Genomic DNA, 25,805 nt, shown 5'->3' with positions numbered 1-25,805 from the left:
GGAAAAGAAAGAAAAACTTAAATAACTACATCTACTGATTTTTAAAATGGAGAAAAAGCACGTAAAATCGTTTTTTCATTTTTTTAAAGAAATAAATTATTAATATGATCTGATTAATTTATATTGTAGATTTTATAATCAAAATTTATGTAATTTACTAAATTGAATTTAGTGGCACCAACTCAATTAGGGGTTTTAATAATAATATAAATTGATTCAAAAATAAAATAAATGACTATAGAAACAAAAATAAAATTAAGTGTTTTATTACATGTAAAATATGAAATAAAAAATTATTTTTAACTAATTCTTAATTTTCCAAAAATTATTTAATATACCAGTCCTATGCACACTCACACACTCACTATGTGGATGAAATATGTAAAAAAATTGATAATTAAGATAAATAATAAAATACTAAAAAAAGAAAAAAATATTAAATAGTTATCTTGAAAGTAAAGAGAAAAATATGCTATAAAAGAGAGAAATATGAGACAAGTACACCTACTAGTTTTTAAAATGGAGAAAAACTAGGTAAAATGATTTTTGACTTTTTATTTAGTCAATGAATGCTGGTTCGTGCTTTAGAAGCAATCTTATCACCTTAGATAAAGTTCACTTATTTGCTTCTTTTTAAGTAGTTAAAGTGAAAGGGTAGCAGTAAGGTGATTTAATTGAAGTGCTTTTATCACTTTCAAAAATAGTTTGGAAAGGGTGATTTATCTAAAAATTTCGGTAATTTACTTTAAGAAATGATATTATTTTATTTTATAATAATTTAAAAATTTTATGTGACAATGATTTTAAATTATTAGATTAAAAAGATTTTTTTTGGATGAGTAATCTAATCTGCAACTTAAAGGGTGAGAAAGTTTTTTATTATCATAAAAATGGTAATTTTTAATATTATTTTTGACTAATTTATTCTCACAAAAAATATAGTTAACAATATCCTAAGAAGTTGGCCACTAAATTTTTTAAAAATTAATTTTTAATTATTTATTCTAAAAAATATTTTATGTTATAAATTTATATTGATTAAAAAACAATGAATTTATTTAACAATTTTTTAAAAAATTATTTTTATCAAATTTAATTTATACATTAAGTTTTTTATAAAATAATATTTAATTATTTTATAAATTGTTGATTCAATAAGTATTAAATATGTCAAGATTAATTTGGATATTTTATACTATATGATTTATTTATTTATATAATAACAAATATAATGATTTAAAAATATCAATAATTTATAATATTGTATCAAATATAGTAATTTAAGATCATTCGTGATTAAATTATCTTAGTGATCTTATCATTTTAGTGATCTTACTATAATGATCTAATACTATAGTAATTAAATCATTACGATAATATTGAAAATGATACCAAATACTATTTTGAATAAAATAGTGAAAACTTTTATTTTTTTTAAGTAGTGGAAATGATCATATTTTATTGTTTTAGCATAATTAACTGAGTTGGTGTTATAAATTCAATAAAAATTAAATTATAAAATCAACAATGAATATTAATAGATTATAATAGTAATTTAGGTTATATTTGTTAGTGCTTTGCTTTTTTTTTTGTTTTTGCTATTTGTTCGTTGCCTTCAATTAATTTATTTTTATTTTTGTTTTGTTATTTTGTATATAAAAATAATAAAAGCAAATAGTAAAGGAAAATGCCCCTCTTTATTAATTAAAAAAATAGTGAAAGTTTACACTATTTTATCTAAGGTTATAAGTGTATTTTTCATTAAATTTATGATTAATATTTGTTTAAATATTTTTATTGTTTTAATTAATTTTTATTTATTCTTATTTTTAATTTAAAATTATTAAAATTTAACTACATATTTACATTATTGATAAAGTAATGAAAAATTTCACCAATTTTTTAAGTTCTTAATCTTGGATTTTTTATGTTCATATTTATTTGGCTGAATATAAACTATTTTAAATACACAATCTTTAAACTTCAATTCTAATATCATGCGAATTGATTTAAAAATCAAATGACTTTAATTTATTATTATATTCATAAAATATTATTTTTGAAATAAATTATACTTTTATTATATATAAATATAATATTTTTATTAAAATATTAAATAACAATTTTACTAATATATAAATATAAAATTAAATAAATAATAAAAATATATATATCCTCAAGATGAATTCGAACGAAATATCCTAATTCAATCGGACTTAAACTTTAAAAAAAATTTCTGACTTACCTCCTACCTTATTTTAATTTTAAATCAAAATTGTTGTTATTAAATCAAGATGAATTACAATTCATCGAGTATAAAATTTTTTTATCAATACGAATTAATTTGTGATTTATACGACAACTTTCAACTTTCACTATTTTTGAATAATAGATATGATTTTTTTCCCTGGAAGATTTTTTTTTTTTTTCATTTAGCCGTAAAAGAGAAAGCATGCAATTAAGGATGGGTAAAAAGACATAAAAAAATCGTATGCTATGTAATTATCATATTATTATAGATTTTTTACATTAAAAAATTTTATTAATCTGTTAAATAAATTATTGATATCTTTTTTTTCAATAAAAAAAATTTATACCGACTCATACTAATAATAACTTATTATAATGAAAGATATATCTACGTGAATTTAACTTTAACTAAATAAAATCGTACTGCATTTTATTGGACAATCCCCAAGAGGCGCGAAAGTAGTCCTACTACACGTCGTCGTTTTATATCTGCCTATAAATACCACCAACGTTTCCCTTTCTGTTTTAGAGTTACAATTGGAGAAACCCTAAAATTCTTGCATTATTTTGCAGCTCTTCAATGCCGGAGTTAATAATAATAAAAATAAATAATAGCCTGCGATAAACCTTTGTTTATTTTATTTTATTGTTTTCGATCGTAAGAAAAATTAGTTTGAAAATGACGAAAAAGTTTTTTTCAAGAAGAGAGTTGTTGGATCGATGGAGAGGCATCGAAGAAGAAGAAGAAGAAGAAAGTGACGATACTGATCCTTCAATACGACGTCGCCTTCACAAGCACAAAGAAGAATGGTTTCGTTTTTCTTTCTTTTCCTCTCTTTCTGTTTCCCTGACTATAGTATTTATGTCCTTTCCGAAAAAGAAAATCAAAGAAAATGTATGATCGTATTTTCTCGTGCAATTGGTTCAACAGATTTATTTATTTTTTCTTTTTTACTTTTTTCCTGCTTATATATAGAACTGAAGAAATTAGTAAAATGCATATGCAATGAAATTATAAGTTGATTTTAAAATTTCTATTTTTTTCTTTGTTTCTTTCTGCTGAACTGACAGTTTAGTATTGAGAAGAGCTATGAAAATGGAATTCACTTGTTCATCTGAAGTACACTAGCTAAAAGTCAAGTCTTGTAAACAGGAAAAATAAAAAAAAAGTTTATTTTTAAGTTTTAAATCTAATATTTTCTGATTGTTAAAATCTTTAGAGAATTTCTAGAATTAAAGATGTGTGATTGGATGCAAAATCAAACTTTTTTTTTGAAGAATTAAGACTTAAATTTTTAATCATTTATTGGTGATTTTGTATTCGGGACTGCATTTATGTAATTTTTTTCCTTAATGATTAGTGATTTTTTATTTCATTTGTGTAAATTTTTAACTCATTTGTGGAGGAAATTGCTTGTAGTTTGTCAGTCTCATATTAATCATAAATATATTTAATTTGTTTTTGCCTTTTTGATGTATCAGGTTTGGAGATGCATTCAGTATGTTGATAAGTTTGCCAAAGGAAAATCATATCTGGTGTGGCACTTGGGACATAATGGGTCCTCTATTGGAAACTTTCTACAATTATTTCAAAGATGACCGTGATGATTCTCCTCTCAGGCTTCTATGGAAGAGGATCTCTGAGGAAATGAGACATTGTATCCAATGCGTTTCTCAGCATCATCATGCCCAAGAGATGTTCAGCATGGAATATGAGTTGTGTTCCGTAGGTCCCCTTCTTGAGGTGTTGCGGAGCCTTGATGAGGAAAGGGTGACTCAACATTTGAGAGAGATGAATGAAAGATTGGTGCGGCGGGAGTATGATCCTCTATGTGATAATGCTGAGGTTGTCAACCTCATGTATGAGGTATAATTACTTATCTTCTCACTTTTTACTTTCATGTATTACTTTTTGGTACTTACGTTTGACAATTTGACATCATACTGATTTTCTGAGGTGGGGCTGTTATTTGGTTTCTTTTTCCTTTTTCTTTTGGGTTTATGCTTTAAATAATACAAGTGGAATATAAGCAACTGGTCAGTTAATTTTTCTAGTCCCCACTGGATGATTAAGTTTGTCTGATTCCCTACCCCCTTTCTCCCCTCCAGTTAAAAAAATGGTTTGGTGATGGTTCCTTGTGATTTCTCCCATGAAAATCAATTTGTTTTGGGTTATGTGGAATGTCTTTGCTCCTTTAAGAAGGGTTCATTTAACAAGATCTCACTATTTTGTTTTGGGCAATGAGCATTGGGCTTTTTTCCTTGTTACGCAATGCTGATGATTTATTGATCATATTAAGGTCTAAGTTTCTAACACTCTGGAAATGGTTGTGTTGTTTTAGGGCTTTCTTTGGTATTGTTTGTTAATAGGTTTCTATCCTGAACTAGACTCATTTTTTCCATAAATAATTTAAATAGTTGGATATGCAACATAATTTCTAGATGAACTTTTATTTTATTTTATTTTTTAAGCTCCCAAGTAAAGAAAGCCGTACACGTGGGAGTTCAGGTTGGTTTGGATCAAGCTTGTTCAGTTGCTTGCAATGATCAAAGTTTCTAATAGTTAATGATCTCATCTTCTTATGATGGCTTTTAACTGATTTGATAGCTAACAGATATAAATTAGTTTTTATTTGTTTTGCCCTGCTGACTGCTCATTGCTCTTTGTTTACTGTCTATTTGATCACAGGTTTTGATGTTTCCTGTCCTATTAGATGATCAGTCCCTATTTATAGAATTTGAAAGATTCATTGAGGCAGTTGATAATATGCATGAACTGGCTTTGGCTGGGCAACAGTTTCCGGTATTTCACTGGCAAGTTGTTTGTGCACCTTCTTTCTGGCTTAAATTTTTTCATTTTGCTCTCCACCTCATCAAGTAAGCATGATTTTCAGGGTGTTTATGCATTGCTTTTTTTCAATAGAAGAGTGAGGACTGTTGGTCATCGATTAGCTAGATCTATGGGAAAATTGAGGTACTGTTGCTTTTTACCGCCCAGTGCTAGTATGTTGATTTCTCCCTCCTGTTTCCTGTTTTGATCTTATGCTCATGTGGAATTATTGTCCTGGATGTTTAAAAAACCATTAAAAAATTAAAATATTTTATCTTTTTATTGCACATGGTTTCAATCTGTAGTGTTCTGCACGTCATTGCGAGTTTTCTCCCTCTCATGCATATACTCTATTTATGAATTCTTGTTAATGCTGATATCTACATCATTGCTGCAAAAATATATTGAACCAAGGTTTATATCATTTTCTTTCCTTAATTTTATTCTGTTTGTATGTAGGAGAGCAACTGACTTGGAACCTTTGCAACCTTTGCTTAAAAAATTCATTGGCTTTTTGGAGAATGAAGTATTGCCTTCAACTTTAGAGACTTCAAGGCCAAGGACACAGCTGGACCGAATACCTATATGGCTTGGAATTACATCATTGTAAGGAAGTAGGGTTGAATTCTTGATCTTCTATAACTGTTTCTTTTGTCTCCATACTCTGTAATGTTATGTTTCTTTTTGTGGAAATGAAGGCTTGAGTTCTTGGAACCTCCAGCCTTTGAAGAGGGAATACTAGAGTGCTATCCCATCTTTTTTGATATTGTGCTCAACCACATCAGTGGTGATTCACATGAATTTTCCCATGCTGTTAACTGCTTAAGAGAACTCTTCAAAATGCTTGGTATGAGCTTTTTGTTCTTTTTCCTCTTCATGTAATCTAGGTTAATCTGTGCTTAATGTTGGATTGACCATTTTTCTTGTCTTTGCTGTTGACACTGCCCCCTTTCAAACTCATTTTCTTCTTTTTGTTTTTACACTTTCTTAAGGTTGTAAGCTTTGGCTGAGGTCTACATTATCTCCAAGTGTGATGCGCAACACATTGTTGGGTCAATGTTTTCACACTAGAAATGAGAAGATACATAAAGATATTTTTGATCTTTTCCAGCCATTTTTGCAGGCATTTGTCTTCTTACTTTTCTTTTGATACTAACTTTGCAGCATATGTAGTTGTTATAAAGTTGCTGATGTGTAGTAACATTTATTGTAGTCACTTGAAGCTTTGCAAGATGGTGAACATGAAAAGCAACGCAGGAGTTTCCTTTATTTTCTTCTCCATCAAGTTCCTGTGAGCAGTAACTTCAGTGTTTTAACAAGAAAAACTGCGTGCAAGGTTCTTTCTATATTCTAGAATATGGGGAATGGCAATGCTTTATGCTATATTATTCTCCCTTTGTTTTGTTGTCATGGCTCGATCTTTTTGCTACTTATTACAAGATTGTACTTTCAGATTGCTTTTCTTATCATACAACGAGGTTACAAGATGAATCCACCATGCCCTCCTTTTGAGTGTGCACATATGTGGTATGTCTCATTGAATATTTTTATCCCGTTTATTTTCAACCTTTTTATGGAATCTAGGATTTGGAGATGGATGAAATGCCTTTATTTAAATATGTTGTTTTAGTTTTTTCCAAGCTGAGTTGTGAGAGAAAAGATTTTGAGGGCCAAGACAGTATCAGATGAATGTGGATATTGGTGGAAGAGAATGGCTTTTGTGTTAGCTGACGCATTGTGATTTTAAAAGTTTGACCTCATTTATTGTTGGCCAGGGATAAATAAGAGGCAATTCAATTTTCCTAGCGGCAATAGGTAGAGAGTACTTTTTCTTAGTGTTTGTGTTTTTGAAACTAAATACCCTCTCTTTTACTGAAGGAAGAAGTTCTTTCTGTGAAGCTTGTAGGCTTGATACTTAGGGCATTTTCGTAATCTAGTTAAAGGAATACTGTACTGACCTATATGACTGAGTTAACTTGTCTCTGCAGTCACATATATATGCATATACATATATATATATATATGTATAGTTGCACAACTTCTTTTATTTCATTATGTTCAAGGGAGTTTGCAATGAAACAGATTTATAGGACTGATATGTCAGCAATCATGGTGGACAGGGGTCCTTCGCTTGTTTCTTCCTTGAAGGATTCTTCACTCCACAGTTCTCTGCGCCAGCCTGCCTTTGATCTCATACAAACCATTCTGGTGTCTGATGCTGCTGCCTTAATAACTTCAATGCTGAATTGCAGCACTGCTACCAGTATTTTGAAAAACACTTCTATTGAGTTAGATGATGAAGAAGAAGATAATGAGCTTCCGTTTACTAAGGATGTTGAAGAGAAAGATACTAGTTGTTGGAGTGAATTTAGTGCTCAGAGTCTAATTACTTCTCGGGAGTGTAGAGAGTGGATGTGTATTCCCATGTTGTGGATTGATGTTCTTATTGATATTGATCCTCCAGTTCTCCCAATATCATTTTTCAAGGCTGTATTATGGGCTCGATCTCGTTTCCCTCTGGTAGAACCTGAGAATAGTGCAGAATTGGCTCTTGATATTAGAGGTTGGCTTTCATCATCTGCTGCAGAAATCTCAAGCACATTTGGATGGAAGGTACCAACTGGTTCTGATGATGGAGAGAAGGAATCTAAAAACTCTATGAGATTGTCAACCATGTGTCTTCCTTTAATAAAGACGTTCAACAGGTTCTTAGCATGTCTACTTTTCTCCACATCTTTTACTTTATGGCAATGTCTGTTATATGTTTTCAAGTCGTTATCTGTATTGTGAAATCGCCATTTCAAGTTAAATAAGGGTCTGTAATAATGGATTTTTTTTCAGGTTAACTGCACATTTTTTGATTCGAATGGGGCAAGGGGAACTTCTCAAGCAGTGGACTTGGGAACCAAGGATGGGGGAAAGCTTGATCCTCTCTCTTGTGGACCCTAATGATGTATGTCTAATTGTAGTCTATATCTTGTAAATCAACTTATAATACATTTATGATATAGGTTGAGTGATGAAATATGTACACTTTTCTTTGTTTTTCTTCTCCCTGCCTAAAATAAGAAACTTCCTGCTGCGGTTGACCTTCCAGTATTTTGGGCATAAACTTCATTTATTATCTTTCTTATTTTTGCTGCTGCAGAATGTGAGACAGTTTGGCAAGTGTATCTTGGAACAAGTTTCAAATACGCGGGGTCTTGGTTGTAGTTTGAAGTTTCTTTGCTCCAACGTTTTTTCTCTATCTGCTGTTTATTTGGGTGTGAGGCATGCCTTGAAACTTGTAAGCGTTAATCTCTTTGCAATAGGCCCTAAAACAAGCACAGTCAGCATTTAGCTACATTTTCTTTCTTGTTTATTTAATATTGTTGACATGGAGACTGGTTATGTTCTCAGCATATTGTGTTCTTTATTAAAGGATCATTTTATGGACAAGGGCTTTTTTTGCAATGTCCTACATGTTCTGCTACTGTACAATTACAGCATATTAGTTATTTGCTGACATTTTCTTTATTATGAGAAGATGAACTTCTACTGATATTTTTCTCTTTACATATATGCATATATATAAACTGTGTTCTAATGTTTTTTGCTTGCATTCTCCAGGTCCAGCTAGATTCCGTTCTATTAAAGTTTCAGACTTTGCATCACTTTTTCTTTGTTCTATGCAAGTTACTTAAAGACGAGGACTTGCCTAATTCAGATTTATCTGAGAATTCATCCAATGTCTCAAATGTCATGAAGTACTCTTCTCAGGGTGGATTTCTTAAGCAGCCATTATTTGAAGTTTTGCCTGCAAATAAGGGTGGAAATTACGCAAGTGTTGACCTGGAATTGAGGGAAAATTTCTGTTCCTCATTGTCAGAAATGGCATGGCCAACCTTATGCAAATGCTTGGTAGAAGGGAAGGCATTTATTGATTACAGTATTTGTCAGGTATCATCCTAGGATCTTTATTGCGTTACTGTTTCTTTCTTGCATGAATTATTGATTATATTATGGAAGTGCATGTGACATTTAATTACTGTTATGGGCATCATCTGATGCCAGTTACTTCTTTCTGGACTAACTTTATTGGGTCCTACAAATTTTCATGTATGACATTGTCCATATTAATTACAGGGTTGATCTTGAGTGCTTTTGTATGTACATTCATGCCTCTCCATCTGTTTGTATATTTGCCTTTGCACATGTATTTCTGGCTAGTTCTTTGCTAATATTAAATATTAGAAGAGATGCTGGTGGTTCTTGTGTAAGTTAATAAAAGATGATTCAGCATTAAAATTCTGTCAGATGCATCATAGCTCAGTTCATTTAGCAGGCATAGTTGATTTTTTATTTGCCTTTTTTCAGATGACTTGTGTGCGTGTGCTTGAGATCCTCCCTGTTCTATTTGGAAGACTTGGTCCATCATTTGCTAGACCGTTTGGAGATTCTAAAGTAGCATTAGAGAATTTCATGGATTTCAAATGGCTTCATGATCTTATGGACTGGGGAAAGTCACAACTTAAGGTCATTGTTGTCTATTGGAAAAAGGCCATAATCTCTTTGCTGAATGTGTTCAAACTATTAAGGAGTGATAGTTCTCTATTGATGTTCACGGCCATTGAAAATCTTATTTCAAGTGGTGAGTTTGTTTATTTTTAATTTTTATGTTTCATTTGGAAAAAAAAATTAGGGAATATATTTGGATCTGGTGTTTATACAAGTTGTTAGGATGTATATAGTCATTATGTAAAAATTAGTAAAGATTCATTATACCTATATACTTGAAAAATTATAGAAGAATGCATTTCTGAAATCCACTTTTTTGTTAGTTCTTTTAAATTCACTACTCATTCAAGATTTAGCAATTCTATGAATTTGAATGTAACTTTAAAACTCATTATTGCATTAACTATGAATACACAATTTATACTACATATCAAATACAAATCATTACTTTTAAATGTAAGTTCCTGGATGCAACCTTGATTAACCTAATTTCAATTCTCCTTTTTTTTCTTTTCTTTTTTTTTTTTTTATCATTCATTTGGTCATTATTTGTCTATTGCTAGGTGTATTCATGTGTTATGTGCTTTTTGAATATAGATGCTGTTGACATGGATGAATTGACAGAACAAGTATCACGACTTTGTGTTACATTATCTAAAGAAGTTTCTTGCGGCCTTGGACATTCAACCTTGAGGTCAAAAAAATTGTTTAGGTACTCTACACCTGATGTGCAGCCTTCTTCTATTGAAACAAATGTAAAAGCCTTGGATTCCTTAAAAGTGGCAAAAAGAAAGAATGAAAATAATCTGATTGTTCTTTCTGATGATGAGGAGGAGAAAGATATTGCATCTGATAAGTCAAGTCACAAAATGTTGGATGGGGAGGCAGGGTTTCCTTCGAACGATGAGCATGCTTCAGAAGCTGACCATGCCGAGAAGGATGTCCATAGCACTGCCGCTGATACTTCAAAGAATTTATTCGAGTCTCCCCTTAAAAGAGATTCCCTTGTTTCCCAGAAGCAAGAACCTGAGAAATCAAGAGTCAAGCCACGTCTTGTCAAATCAAAAGACCTTGATAGTGAGAGGATAGAAATAAGCTCCAACTCCAAAAGTAATGTCATTTCACCTGAGTGTAGAGTTGATCAGAAGAACAAAAATGATGAATCTGTCAAACTTAACAGTATTAATCAAGGTTGCAACAAAATAATTTCTGGAACAAATGATACTATTTTGAAGGAGTTGGTACATGATGCTGCAGAAGATCCATTGGAGTCTGCTTTCAGAACTGCAAGAGTACAGTCATCATTTCTTGCAAAAGCAGGTCCTTTTGTTCCTAAAAGGCAAGTCATTCAACTTAAATCACCCTTTGGAAACAGATCTAGCCTACACAGGCTGGAAGCTCAGGTTAAAAGGTTCAAGCCTCCAAGACTTGATGACTGGTATAGGCCAATATTAGAAGTAGATTTCTTTGTAACAGTGGGATTAGCATCTGCAAGTGACGATGAGAGTCGCACTGTTAACAAATTAAAAGAGGTCCCTGTGTCATTTCAGTCATCTGAACAGTATGTAAACATTTTTCGGCCATTGATTTTGGAGGAGTTTAAAGCACAATTGCATAATTCCTTTCTGGAGATGTCCTCATGGGAGGAGATGTATTATGGCAGTATATCTGTGCTGTCAGTTGAGAGGGTTGATGATTTCCATTTTACTCGATTTGTCTATGATGGTGATGATTCTACAGCATCTAAAAGCTTTTCAGAGAATGATCTTATTTTGCTTACTAAAGAGCCTCTAAAAAGTACCTCCCATGATGTTCATATGGTTGGAAAGGTATGTTATCATAATATACTATATACTGAAGTTGTATCTTTACTGTTTTATTGCATTGTTTTCTTTTCCTCACAAGTTTTTTTCTTAGATTTTTTTTTTCTGCAAGACCTGTGCAGCCCTCTTTTTTAGGCGAATTTCTCGTTTGTTTTTATGTTTGTTTATATCTCACCGTCATATTTTTTGACCTTATCATTTCTGTATCTCACAAAATTTCAGACTACCCATTGACCTCAAACATCCAACTCATACTACTTTGTGTCCTTTACTGTTTCATTTATTGTTTTTAGTTACCGACTGGAAGTAATTTTTGCTATTGGTGTGTGCTTAAATATGTGACGTTAATTTAAATATCTGATTCTAAAAGTGAGTTACAATTTGTTACAATTGATGATTTATTTATAAATATGATTTGGCTGCTACTATAGGTTTGCACCAGTTAGCTGATGATTTAAAGTGTAAACCTAAAATCACAATAGTCAAATAAGTTGTATGCTTGCATATTGGTGAAGTTATTGACATGTTAATTGACTTCTAAATTCAATTATTGTCTGTTAAATATGGGTTTAGATGGTCGATTTCCAAGTTTGGATTAAGAATAATGATATATTGATTTGTAAATTTAGTTGAAATGACACCTTAGTGAGTGCAACAAGTTTGAATAGTTTTGAGGGTGTAAATTCGAAATTGTTGATCAATCTATTGGAGTTCAAGTTAATGCCAAAGTTACTAACTTTCATTATTGCCAAAAGGAAAATTATCTTTTCATATAGTGATTTTCACTCAAAACGATCAACTAAATGTTCATCACTTCTCTCAACCTTAACTAATATTTTATTTCTTTTGGTATTGGAAAAATCTAAAATTTGGTCCTTGTGTCACTTGACTACTATGGCAATATGCTAGCTTTGCTGCTTGTTTTTATCAAAAAATCTGGTGGAACCAGTTGGTTGAGAGTTTCTGGTTGTCTAAACCTATTCTTAGGTGTTCTGTACAATCCAAGATCATCAAACTTACCTGCATATATTTGATGGTTGATACTCCCGATTTTACATGGACTTTTTCCCGACTTTTGATTGGCATTTTAATCTTCCTCATTGAGCTGAATTTTATTTCTGGGTTGCTTAAACTTCAAGCGACCTTTTAATTTACTTCATTACTTTTACTTTGGGTTAAGTTGACAAAGATTGGATTTTCCATTATCCTGAATGAACTAATGCCACCGTCATTGGTTTGTACAATTATGTGCCCATATTTCATCAAAGCAACATACTTGTTCACAGGTGGAGAGGCGTGAGAGAGACAATAAAAGAAGGTCAAGTATACTGCTGATTCGGTTTTATCTTCAGAATGGTTCAATACGTTTGAATCAAGCTAGGAGGCAGCTTCTTGAACGTAGTAAATGGCATGCCAGTCGCATCATGAGCATTACACCCCAGCTTCGAGAATTTCAGGCACTATCAGCAGTAAAGGATATCCCTCTGCTTCCAATCATTTTAAACCCTGTCAATGATTCTACCATCTCTGATAAACCAAGACTAGATTTCAGTAAGCTGTCCCAGCCCTTGCAGCAATTACTGAGGTCATCCTTCAATGATAGCCAGCTTCAAGCTCTGAATGTTGCTGTTGGATCACAGAAGATAAAGAAAGATTTTGAATTGCATCTTATTCAGGGTCCTCCAGGTAGGTATTTAGCACTCCCTCTATACCATTATGTTTGCCTGTTATTGTCTTTTTGGGTCAAATGAACTCAAGTTTGATCTTTTTTTTTTTTTTAATAAAATCATAAAATGAAAATTTTAAAATTAAGATTAAGTATGAGTTTCAAAATTTTTAAAAGATATGTCTTTAAATTTTAATTCAATATAAAATTTTGAAAAAGTGGTCAAAGTTGAGTCTGTTTGACCAATTGACAAACAAAATGGGACAGAGGGAGTGTTTTTTTGCTTCTACTTTCAACTTTGAGTATATTGTAATTTTACGTAATGTTTCAACCAGAATCATATATATGCTGTATTGACAGCTTCTTGCTTGATTCAATAGGGACTGGAAAGACCCGAACTATTGTGGCTATGGTTGGTGTTTTCCTTTCTTCCCTTCAACGGAGAACAAATGAATCAGAGAATTCACAGAATGGTGATTTGAAACAAAGCTATAGTTCTTCCACCAATTCAAGGACACGAGTCAGCCAGGCCACAGCCATTGCAAGAGCATGGCAGGATGCTGCCTTGGCTAGACAACTAACTGAGGATGTTGAAAGGTCAAAAAAATCAACAGAAAGTTCTACAAGAGGAAGAGTGTTAATTTGTGCTCAGTCAAATGCTGCAGTTGATGAGTTGGTGTCAAGAATATCTAATGGTCTACATGGGATAGATGGAAAGAGGTACAAACCTTATCTTGTACGGGTTGGAAATGTAAAAACCATGCATCAAAATTCTCTACCTTTCTTCATTGATACACTTGTTGATCATCGGTTGGCAGAAGAGAAAATGCATACAAAGGATGCTAGGAATGATTCAAGTGTAGAATCTTCTTCTACAGTACTGCGTTCTAATCTGGAAAAGCTAGTTGAAGACATCAGATTCTATGAAACCAAGCGTGCCAACATAAGGGATGGAAATTCGGGCCTGAAGAAAACATCAGAAGATGGATCTGATAAGGAAACGGATGTAAAAGAAATGTCTGATTTGGAAGTAGAGGCAAAGCTACAACGATTGTACGAGCAAAAGAAACAAATGTATAAAGATCTTAGTGCTGCTCAGGCACAAGAGAAGAAGACTAATGAAGAAACCAAAGCATTAAGGCATAAACTGCGGAAGTCTATTCTAAAGGAGGCTGAAATAGTTGTCACAACATTAAGTGGTTGTGGTGGAGATCTCTATGGAGTATGTGCTGAAACCATATCAAGTTTTAGGTTTGGCAATCCATCTGAACATACTCTTTTTGATGCTGTTGTGATCGATGAAGCGGCTCAAGTAATTGTTCTTATTTTTTGTTCTGTTGATGTTTTCATCTTATTAGTTCTATTGTTGCTTTCTCTTTGCTTTTTAAGGGTTAAATTTGTCACTGCAGGCTTTGGAACCAGCTTCTTTGATTCCTCTTCAGCTTTTAAAGTCAAGAGGGACAAAATGTATCATGGTATGAGCTAAAGGACTAAAGACTATATACTTAATAGATTTTTGGAATTGTATTTTGGTACCCTGAGAATCCATACTGAAGTTAAAAATATTTTCTCAAGGTTGGTGATCCAAAGCAGCTTCCTGCAACAGTTCTCTCTAATATTGCAAGCAAATTTATGTATGAATGTAGCATGTTTGAGCGTTTACAAAGAGCTGGTCATGCTGTTGTTATGCTTACTGAACAGGTAACCTACATTGTAATTGCTTATTCCTTTCCGTAGTGTCTAAACTTAAAGTCCTTTCTTTTGTGGTAATCTTTTTACTGTGTTGTATAATGTGCCATTTCTACGGTGGCCGCCTTCTGGATATGAAACAAAAGATCTACCATGAATGAGATTACTTGTTACGGGTTATTAAAATTAAGAGTTTAAGGATGCAAAAGCATGTTGGTTGGTTCATAGCTGTTGCTATATGATTTGGGAGGTTTATTTTGATATTCCCAACATTTTTTTCTGCTCTGGAAATTCTATGCCCTGTTGTATGACATGCCATTTCTACAAATGGCTACTCTGTATGTTAAAAAAAAAAAAAAAAGAGCTACAATTGGAATGAATGTGATCATGTGTTAAAGATTATTAAGGTTAAGACTAAAAGTATCTACTAGGGAAATGAGATTATCCCATGTTAAAGGATATTATCACATGTTAAGGGATATTACGCTAAGAGATTGAGGATGTGAAAGAATATGGGTTTGCTGTTGCTTTATGATTTGGAAAGTTTGTTTAAATATTCTTAACATTATTCTCAAAGATCATATATGGGATATGCCTTGTGCATATGGGTGTTGTTAGCTTGACAGTGCTTGTTGTGGAAAAACTAAGAAATAAATCAGTGTGGAAACTGAATGTATATTGAAAACTGCTTATTGAGAATTATACAAGAATCTTAGGTTTATATACAACTAACTAGGGGTTAAACTAGGAAATTAAATCTTCCTAAAAAACTAATCCTATAATTGAGGGATTGTCTATCCTAATTTTAGGGATACAAATACTTAATTCTAGAGATACAAATATAAATATACAAATTACAAGTTACAACCAGCTGTAAATAAGTGTTTTCCCACACTCCCCCTCAAGCTGGTGAATAGGTGTTTTCCATTCCCAGCTTGGAAATAATTTCTTGGAAATAATTTCTTGAAATGTTGCATTGCTGAGACCTTTAGTCAACACATCTGCAAGTTGACCCTTGGTTGATACATAAGGTGTATAAATCAACCCACTGTCTAGTTTCTCCTTTATGAAATGCCGGTCTACTTCAATGTGTTTTGTTCTGTCATGTTGCACAGGATTGTGTGCAATGCTTATTGCAGACTTGTTATCACAGTAGAGTCTCATTAGTCCATCCTACTTGATCTTCAAGTCTTCTAAGATAATCTTTAACCATAGTAGTTCACAAATTCCTTGAGCCATTGCTCTGAACTCTGCTTCAGCACTTGATCTTGCCACCACATTCTGTTTTTTACTCCTCCAAGTCACAAGATTACCACCTAAGAAAGTGCAGTAGCCTTGGTGGATCTTCTATCAGTTACTGAACCTGCATAATTAGCATTTGTATATGCTTCTAGAACTAACCCCGAATTTCTTTTGAATAAGATACCTCTCCCAAGATTGGCCTTCAAATAGTGCAATATACAGTAGACAGCCTGTAGGTGCACTTCTTTAGGACTTTGCATAAATTGACTTACCACACTCACAGTATATGCTATATCAGGTCTAGTATGTGAGAGATAAATGAGTCTTCCAACTAATCTTTGGTACATCTCTCTATTTACAGCAGCATCTTCATTAGCTTTTCCAATTTTATTATTAGGATCTATAGGGGTATTTGCAGGTTTACATGCAAGCTTCCCAGTTTCCTTCAAAAGATCCATCACATATTTCTGTTGTGAGATGAAAATACCATGCCGTGAGTGAGCTACTTCAATTCCTAGGAAGTACTTCAATCTCCCTAGCTCTTTTATCTCAAATTCTCAAGCCAAACACTATTTTAGAGATTCTCTCTCTTTTTCATCATCTCTAGTTACAATTATATCATCAACATACACTAATAGAACTGTGACTCTCCCTGAATCAAAGTGCTTGATAAACAATGTGTGATCTCCTTGACTCTGTTTATATCCCATTGCTAGCATCACTTTGGCAAATCTCCTGAACCAAGCTCTAGGAGACTGTTTAAGGCCATATAAAGCTTTTTTCAGCCTACATACTTTGTTTGCTTCTAGATGATCTCCAAATCCCGGTGGAACCTTCATATATATTTCTTCTTCCAAATCACCATGTAGAAAAGCATTCTTTACATCAAATTGTTGAAGCTGCCAATTGTAATTTGCAGCAAATGATAACAAAATCCTAACTGTATTCATCTTGGCAACGAGAGCAAAGGTTTCCTGGTAATCCACTCCATAGGTTTGAGTGTAGCCCTTAGCCACTAACCTGGCTTTATACCTTTCAGCAGTACCATCTGCCTTGTATTTTACAGTGAAAACCCATTTACACCCCACTGAATTTTTTCCTTTAGGCAACTCTACCAGTTCCCATGTCTGTTTTTCTCTAAGGCCTCCATTTCTATTTTCATGGCTTGCCTCCATTTCTCACTGGATAATGCCTAGGATAATGTAGTTGGAACAGAAATAGTGTTTAGGCTCACAAGAAAATTTTTGTGGGATGGTGAGAATTTTTCAAATGACACAAAATTAGAGATTGGGTATAGTGGATACTTGGTACATTCTCCGGTTCTTTTCCTAATGGCAATAGGCAGATCATAATCACTAGTTATAGTTTTAGGAGATTCATGCTCATTTTGAGAAAGAGAGTCAAAAACTGTAGTTACCTCATTTCCAGAGTTAGAATCAGGTTCTTAGATTGGCATTGGTTCAGGATCTGGAACTTTCCTTCTTGAGTACACCTGTAATTCCTTCATAGAATCAAGAACAATATTATCCTTTGTCACATCTTTCGTATTTGGAATGGGTTCAGACTCAAATTTAGTGTTTGACTTGAGCTCAGCAGAAACAAGTTTCGACTTAGAAGAATTAATGGGTGTAAATGTTGAAGAAGGGGGCAAATCAAGCAAAAAGAAGTCTTTATCCTTATTTTCCATGAATGAAGTCTCCCTCTGAAGATAAGGTTGAGTAAAAAATGGTTTATTTTCTTCAAAAGTGACATCTGCAGACACAGAATTTTTTGGTAGGAGGATGATAGCACTTATATCTTTTTTGAGCTGAAGAATACCCCACAAAAATACATTTAAATCGCTCTTGGATCCAACTTTCTCCTGTTATGACTGTGAACATGAACAAATGATGTACAACCAAATATCCTAGGTGTGAGATTGTTTGTGGTATTGAGGTTGGGATAAAATTGTGAGAGTAGTTCCATAGGAGTTTTAAATCCCAACACTTTTGAAGGTAACCTATTTATAATGTGTGTGACAGTGAGAACAGCTTCCTCCTAGTAAGATTTAGGTACATTTGCTTGAAAAAGAAAGGTGCGGGTTGTGTCTAGTGAATGGCTATTTTTCCTCTCTGCCACTCCATTCTGCTGTGGAGTGTTAACATAATATGACTCATGGATAATCCCCTCTTTTTGGAAATAGGTGGATAGACTCTGGTTGAAGTAGTCTCTTGCATTATCAGACCTAAATCTCTTGATTCTCACTGCAAATTGATTTTGGATCATGTTTTGGAAGCTTAAAAACACACTATTTACATCTGATTTGGATTTAAGTAAAAAAACCCAAGAGACCCTGGTACAATCATCTATGAATGAAACAAACCATCTCACACCAGAAATATTAGGAATTGTAGAGGGATCTCAAATGTCACTATGAATCAAGTAAAAGGGAGTAGAACTTTTTTGTTACTGATTGGAAAAGACACACGTCTATGCTTTGCAAGTTCGCAAATATCACAATGAAAATCTTCGACATTTAATCCTTTGAACAAAGAAGGAAACATGTTTCTCAAAGTTCCAAAAGAAAGATGTCAAGACGAAAATGATAAAGCCAGATTTTGTCTTTATTGGAAGATTTTTCAGAAAGAAATGACAAAGGTAAACTATTCTTGATATTACTTGTGTTATTTGATGTCTCAAGATAGTATAGTCCATCCTTCTCCTTAGCAAGTCCAATCATCTTTCCCAAACTCTGGTCTTGAAATTCACAATAAGAGGGATAAAAAGTTACGTTGCAATTCATATCTCTGGTAAGTTTTTGTATAGATATCAGATTAGTAGACAATTTAGGAACATGAAGAATATTTTTGAGAACAAACGAGGGATTAACTTGAACATCTCCTAATCTTGCCACTATAGTAAGTGAACCATCTGCAACAACAATTTTCTTATTACTAGGACACAGGTTATATGCACTAAACTTTTGTGAAGAATGTGTCATATGGTCTGTGGCTCCTGAGTCAATGACCCAAGAACTCGTAATAGGCTTAGTCGAGACATTTAATCCATGAGAACCGGAAGCTTTACCTGAACTAGAAACCTTACCCAAAGAACATACCACAGTAGGCTTTTCAAGAATTTTCAATAAGTTTTTCAGCTTTTCAATCTCTTCCCTGTCGAACTCTCCTTGTTTTTAAGACATCTATAGTACTCCATTGATTTTCTCAGTTAACATTTCCTCAAATTGGGTGGTAGTGTTATCTTTCTTTGAAAAGGTTCGACAATGAAGGCCTAAATAGGATTCGGCAATGAAGGCTAAAATAGAAGTTAGCAATGAAGGCTGAAAATTTTGCTTCCCAAGAAGAGCCTAAAGCTCTGATACCATGTGAAAAAACTAAGAAATAAATCAGTGTGGAAACTGAATGTATATTGAAAAACTGCTTATTGAGAATTATACAAGAACCTTAGGTTTATATACAACTAATTAGGGATTAAATTAGGAAACTAAATCTTCCTAAAAAACTAATCCTATAATTGAGGGATTATCTATCCTAATTTTAGGGATACAAATACTTAATTCTAGAGATACAAATATAAATATACAAATTACAAGTTACAACCAGCTGTAAATAAGTGTTTTCCCACACTTATTTTTGTCATAACTGATTTAAAAGGTGTTCATTATTCTCAGTTTTTTGATAATTGTTTAGGCCATGCTAAAGGATAAGTATTTCATTTGATCAGATTGTCAATTGCATATTTTATGTTGTTCTTTTATTTATTATGTACTGTGCCATTATATTTATGTTAACATTTTCACTTGCATTCTTCAATGTAATTATTCTGTGAATATTTGATGTTTCTTTGACATTTGGTTTTGTATGTACATCTTAATGGAACTCACGGGGTTTGTTACTATTGCTTGTACTGTTAGTATAACAACTTAATTACTCTTGATGACTGCCTTCTGTTGAACATAGTGTTTAACTTCTAATAAAAACCTGTAGAGGTTTTTTTAGATAATCTATACTTCTGGAAATGTGATTATGTGGTTGATCATGTGCTAGAATTGTCCAAATAGTTTTCTTGTGGGTTCTTATTTGTGTTTTTGCAAGTCCACTGTGTGCCATTAAAATGACCAAACCTCTTTGACTATTATCTCTGTATTGGCTGAGCCATAATAACTACTAAGCTCTCTGCCGAAATTGAAATTAGTGAAAATCCAACCTAAACAAATCTCCATTTTTTTTCTCTCGCAAGTAAACTTAGTTATTTAAAAAATGATTACTGCATCTTAAATTCTGTCCCCTTTAGCTTGCTTGGTTGAATGTGTTCTTTGACGAGTTTCTCATGAGCTACTAATTCTATGTTTTCAATTTTCATCCACTTTTTTTAGTAGTTTCTACTTGAAACACATCTAGTGATTTCTGTAGCTTAATATTATGATCTAAAGCATGAAATCAGTGTGAGGTAATAAAAGCCTTTGGTATTCTTGATCTTATTTGATACAAATGAGAATACCCCTTTTCCAGTTTGGTAGTCTAACATATCTTTTCTGTCTTTGGTTAAGTGTCAAAGACCTGGCATATTTAGATGTTTACATTCTAGAATATTGTGTGGTACTCTGCAGTTACCTAGCTTTTATTAATACTGTTGGATGATAATCCATCTTTCATGAAGGTTGTACCGGGTTTGTCGCTATTTTCTTTTGAGCTATAACTTAACCCCTTCAAAGAAAATTTACCAGGTTTTGCAAGCTGGTTAATCCAACTGTATTCACCAGAGGAAATCCTTCTTTTACTTCTCTCTCTCTCTCTCTCTCTCTCTCTCCTTTTGGTTATACCAGTTTGTTTTGCTGTTCACTCTTTTGTAAGGCTTTGGCTTTGTGCTAAATACCATACCTTAGTTGATGTAGACGTATTTGTTGCATATTATGATATTTGTTTAAGGACATAGGTAAATCCAAATTCATTATTTCAATGGTAGTTATTTATTGAGGAAGGTGAAGAGACTATGGGCATGTGTGATAGGGAGAAATGTTTTGCAACATACTTGTTGCTGGACTATTTTGATGTATATGTTAATATTTGTTGTATGAGGGGCATCGTGTCTGCTCCATAAAATGTTAGCAACACTTGTTCATTAAAATATAAGGTTAAGAGCTTTCTGTTTACAGTATAGGATGCATCCAGAGATATGTCGCTTCCCTTCTTCACATTTTTATGACAATAAGTTGCTGAATGGTAATACAATGTTGAGCAAATCAGCAGCATTTCATGGGACTGAAGGCCTTGGTCCTTATGTGTTTTATGATGTTGTTGATGGTCTGGAGCTTCGTGGCAAGAATTCTGGTGTGTTATCTCTTTACAATGAACATGAGGCTGATGCGGCAGTTGAGCTGCTTAGGTTTTTCAAGAAAAAGTAATTTTTCTCCTTTCCTTGTGATTTTATTATATTAGAATCATTCATCTTGTTGAATTTTATTTTTTTTGGGGTATAGGTATCCATCTGAGTTTGTTGGCGGCAGAATTGGCATAATAACTCCATACAAGCGTCAGCTTTCTCTTTTGCGTTCTTGCTTTTCTAGTGCATTTGGTTCTTCTGTTATGGCTGATATAGAGTTCAACACTGTGGATGGTTTTCAAGGCCGGGAGGTTGATGTATTAGTGCTTTCCACAGTTAGAGCAGCAAGCTCTTCGACAGGCATAAGTTCAAGCAGTATTGGGTTTGTTGCAGATGTAAGACGGATGAATGTGGCCTTGACAAGAGCCAGGCTCTCTCTCTGGATTTTGGGGAATGCTAGAACTTTGCAGACAAACCATAATTGGGCTGCTCTTGTGAAGGACGCTAAGCAGAGAAATTTGGTGCTATCAATTAAAAGGCCTTACCATATCAATTTTAGAACAAGTGCTAGAAAAAATCTTGCTCCAGAAGATTCTGATAATCATCTGAGTCAGGTTAGGCATGTCAAAAAGGTTGGAGGTACTGGCCAACTTGCAAAAAATGAGTATGGGGAAAAGCAGAAGTTTGAAAGGAACAGAAAGCATATTGACAGTGTGGCTGGCTGTAACAGGACTGTTGCTGGAGATGATGATAACTCTTTGAAAAGGAAAGATATCCCGTGTAGCCAAAGAAAAGCAAAAGATGATTGTGATCCTCCCATTGAAAGGAGTATTTCATCTGCATCTGCATCTGCAAATGATAACAAAAGACAATTGCAGTATGAGAAGTCTAGGATTCCAGAGAAACTGGCTACCTGTAGGGGAAGCCAAGAGAAAGAGACTAGTGAAGTGCAAGTCAATTCAAGGAAAAACCATATGAAAGAAAGAAGTAATGAAAATACCGGACTAGAAGTGGGTCACAGCAGGAAAAATAAGAAATTTAATTTGTCAAAAGAATCAAAGAAATCTTCTGGGCAGGAACAAAGAAGTTTGCATCTTTCAACTCCCAGACCTGACAGCAACAGGAAAGATAGAGTAGCAAATGAAGGTTACAGAGATCCTGAGGATGTTGGCTCTTCTCAGAATTTAAATGTGAAAAGGAAGCAGCAACGTGAAGCTGTTGATGCCATTCTTTTCTCAGCTCTAATTCCCTCGAAGAAGTCTGAACAATCAACAAAAAATTTACACCAAAAAAGGCCACTTTCCCCACCTTCACTTGTAAGTGATGGCTTCAATCCACCTAAGAAAAGAAAAGGTAAACCTCTGCTGCATTGCTTTACACAAGTCCTATACATTTAGACGCTTAACATGCTCCTTAACGAAGGAATTCTTATCTAGTGTTGACCTTATTTTTGCTTTAGCTGGTAGTAGTTTATATGTGTTCAATATCAGCTTACAATAGGTTTACTTGGAAATCTGTTGCTAAGGGTATTTCTTTGACTGGATAACACTCAACTAAGGTCAGAAACCATGCTAAATTAATTTAACATTTCTCGCTTGTGCACACTTGCACATGCACTACATTGGGCAATGGAAATCCCTATCTCAACTTATGGGTATGTATACTATTATTACTCCCGGAAGAAAAATATGCCTAGTTTCTCGATACAACCCATCTCTTCCATTCATGGAGTTCTTAGCTGTTAGTATGTGAGGCATCTATGTTCCGCTTCTTTTCTACTATTTCAGGTAATGTTGTGTTAATACATCCTTTCTACTGCACTTGCATGTTCGAAAGATGAAAATGATAAAAGTTCTGAGAAGTGAAAAGCATATCTTATCCTTGTAATTGAAATGTAATTTGTTTTTATTTCATTGAAACTATTTTTGGGGTTAAGCTTCTTTTTTTTTTTTTTTGGTAGAGGTTCAAGCTTTTGTATGGATATTATCCAAATTTGATACTCTTATTTGGCTGCTTACAGGTCCACCAAAATCCTAAACAAGGGCACTTCACTGCAAGATCAGATTCATCTATAGCACAGTGCTTCAGACAATTCTTTGAGCTTATAAGGGCCTAAGGAGGAAAGTTTTCCACTTTTCTGTAAGCAAAGGAATTTAATGGAATGCTGCTATCATCTTTGTACAAAATGATAAAGCAGAAAGAAGATTCTGGGGCTCCTAGCTATGTTGCGCAAGGAATGAGGTAACCAGCGGCTGTCTCAGCTTCTTCCTAAGATCAGTAAACTAGGTTTAAGCTTCTGTCGCTGTGCTATCGGCTTTGTAAGTTGTATTGAATTATAAGGAAGATAGTAGAGCAGCTAATTGGAGAATCAGATAAAATTTATTGCATTCATAGCATGGGGATTAGTTGAAACTGAACTCCAATCCTAATGCTGCGATGAACAGTCTTAATGGAAGAGTGGTATGGGTACCAACATTTGTGAGTGTCTTGGCTCACAATTGAAATCCTCTTTTAAACCACTTCTTTTGAGGACTGTATCCTCATAGAACTTCGTAGATTCAAAATTAAATCTTGGCTTTTGCTTTATATCCTCCTGTTTCCGGTTGAAAATGTGAACGTTACTATTGTAAATACTTAGTAATATTTTTGTTACCATTGTAGAAAAAGCTTTCAATGTTTTTCTTTTTGGCTCAAATGGTCTTTTATTTATATTTGTATTTTCTATCAAGGAGCTCGCAAATTATTCTCACAAAGGAGTTCAAAAATGGTTAAATACTAGTAAAACAGGAAAATTATTGACACAGTTTACAACATATTAGATACAAAATATATTTTTTGATTTTTATCAAATTAATATGATTTCTATTAAAATTTAAGTTGTATCATTTTTGAAATTTTTTCGTTTCAATTTTATATTATATCGTATTTAAACTTATAATATCTAGATAAATAATCCAAGCAGCAAGGGATTGGGTTTCGTTCCAATCTGTATAAAGTTAGAACAATTATGTTAAACTAAATAGACATGCATTTTAGCCTTTTAGCCATCCACTTATGTTTTATAACAAATATCTATAAAAAAAAGTAAAAAATAAACAGTGAAAAGAAAAAGAGCAAAATCTAATAGCCTCAAAAAAAAAAAAAAAAAAAAAAGGAAAAAGAACAGGAACGGATAAATGCTTTCAAATTCTTAAATATAGAATTAAACGGGTAGTTAACAATTTATCAATTCTCAATTAGAATTGATAAATTTTTGGAATTATTTTTCATTCATAGAGAGTTTGCAATTGAGAGTAGTATGTGCGTGTGTGTTGTTTTAGGTTTTAAGATGTACAAAATCTTTGGTATATCTCAAATTTCCCGATCATTAACAACTAGGAAGCTTGAAAATGCAGATCCATCCTAGCTAGCTGCTTTAGCCTTCTTTACTTCCATCACCAACTTCCCCATTTTCAAATCTCTTTTTTCTCTGCTAATATGATTCTGTTTATATATAAATAAATATATATTTATATATGTGAACGTTTCTATTATCTAAATCCCCCCATAACTGTGGCCAAAAAGACAAAAAAAAAAAAAAAAGCCCCCATAACTTTTATCTACTTATTTATAAGAAACTTTTATTTTTCTTTCCTTTGTATAAATGGTTTAATTGTGTTGATTTAATTTGATTAATACTTTTGTTATTTGATTTTTACTCTATTAAGGCCATAAAAGGTGGCAAATGAGCAGGTTTGAATAGATCCAAGTTTTGAATGCTTTATGTATGGAATTCTTAAATTTGGGTTATTTTAGGTTTGAAGTTTTTTAGATTTGAATTTTTTTATGTTAGGGTCAAGTTTGAGTTCTTTTTTATTTTATAGAAGACGTAATCATTTTAGCAAGTTTTTCGTGTTCAAAACTTTTTTATATTTCAATCATTTTGGATTTGAGCCAGGTTCTGAAATTTTAGTTATTATTTTGATTTGATAAAAAATATAACAATTTCAATACGCATTTTGAATTCAACTTGAATTTAAATTTAAATTTTTTTTTGAGTTTAAATTGTTTTAGATTATTTTTTCACATTAAAACCGTTAGAAGTTTGAACTTCAATTTAGAAGTCTCAAAGTTTGAATTTTGGAAAAGAAGATAAAATTTATGAGATGAGATAAAAGCCTACTCTCCGGGGTTTAAACTTTAATGCAAGAAGCTATGAGAAAAAAAAAAATATTCCATAAAAGAACTAACCAAATATGAATGAGAAGGAGCCGAATCCCTAAATTTTATCTCATCCGTGAACATCATTTTAGATTGGATCGAATCACGTTCCTATATGGATATTTTTCTTGGTTTGATTATGTTTTCACATGCTTGACTGGGATTTTTTTGCCTAAAAATAAGAATTAGAGTTGTCCTAGCATCTTCTGATACTATAAAGAAAGTTTTTCCAAACTGTTTGACACACAATTTGAAGAAAGAAGACTTAAAGACAATTTAGCGAACA

General features: G+C 32.9%; 1 protein-coding gene across 5 annotated transcripts; it reads left to right on the top strand.

The window, feature by feature from the left end:
• Positions 1 to 2,777: 2,777 nt before the first annotated feature.
• On the top strand, positions 2,778 to 24,014 carry LOC111275345 (P-loop containing nucleoside triphosphate hydrolases superfamily protein). 5 transcript variants are annotated; one of them, XM_022860656.2, is made up of 23 exons: positions 2,778 to 3,060; positions 3,733 to 3,786; positions 3,871 to 4,117; positions 4,940 to 5,053; positions 5,145 to 5,224; positions 5,540 to 5,686; positions 5,779 to 5,927; positions 6,073 to 6,203; positions 6,294 to 6,416; positions 6,534 to 6,607; positions 7,201 to 7,785; positions 7,922 to 8,033; positions 8,229 to 8,366; positions 8,690 to 9,019; positions 9,437 to 9,710; positions 10,175 to 11,406; positions 12,687 to 13,086; positions 13,447 to 14,378; positions 14,476 to 14,541; positions 14,642 to 14,767; positions 21,153 to 21,397; positions 21,477 to 22,672; positions 23,340 to 24,014. In XM_022860656.2, exons 1-23 carry the CDS (start codon positions 2,930 to 2,932, stop codon positions 23,354 to 23,356), a joined length of 6,903 nt encoding a protein of 2,300 aa, XP_022716391.2. In that variant the 5' UTR covers positions 2,778 to 2,929; the 3' UTR covers positions 23,357 to 24,014. The 5 variants fall into 5 exon arrangements, 4 of the variants coding, with proteins under 4 accessions (XP_022716391.2, XP_022716390.2, XP_022716392.2 ...); XR_016334365.1 differs by having other exon boundaries at positions 3,733 to 4,117; positions 21,158 to 21,397; XM_022860655.2 differs by having other exon boundaries at positions 3,733 to 4,117.
• Positions 24,015 to 25,805: the final 1,791 nt, after the last annotated feature.

This window comes from Durio zibethinus, chromosome 26 (genome assembly GCF_047325235.1).
Source record: "Durio zibethinus cultivar Kanyao isolate XHJ-2024 chromosome 26, ASM4732523v1, whole genome shotgun sequence".
NCBI classification, from domain to species: Eukaryota; Viridiplantae; Streptophyta; class Magnoliopsida; order Malvales; family Malvaceae; genus Durio; species Durio zibethinus.
The sequence above is the reverse complement of the archived record's forward strand: the minus strand, read 5'-3'. Positions and strand labels throughout refer to the sequence as shown.

Bases quoted from the DNA above. Each gene is read 5' to 3' on its own strand.
- LOC111275345 (XM_022860655.2), top strand. From the start codon at position 2,930: ATGACGAAAAAGTTTTTTTCAAGAAGAGAGTTGTTGGATCGATGGAGA. The intron at 5,225-5,539 runs GTACTGTTGCTT...GTTTGTATGTAG, and splicing joins AGATCTATGGGAAAATTGAG to GAGAGCAACTGACTTGGAAC. The intron at 7,786-7,921 runs GTTCTTAGCATG...ATTTTTTTTCAG, and splicing joins TTAATAAAGACGTTCAACAG to GTTAACTGCACATTTTTTGA.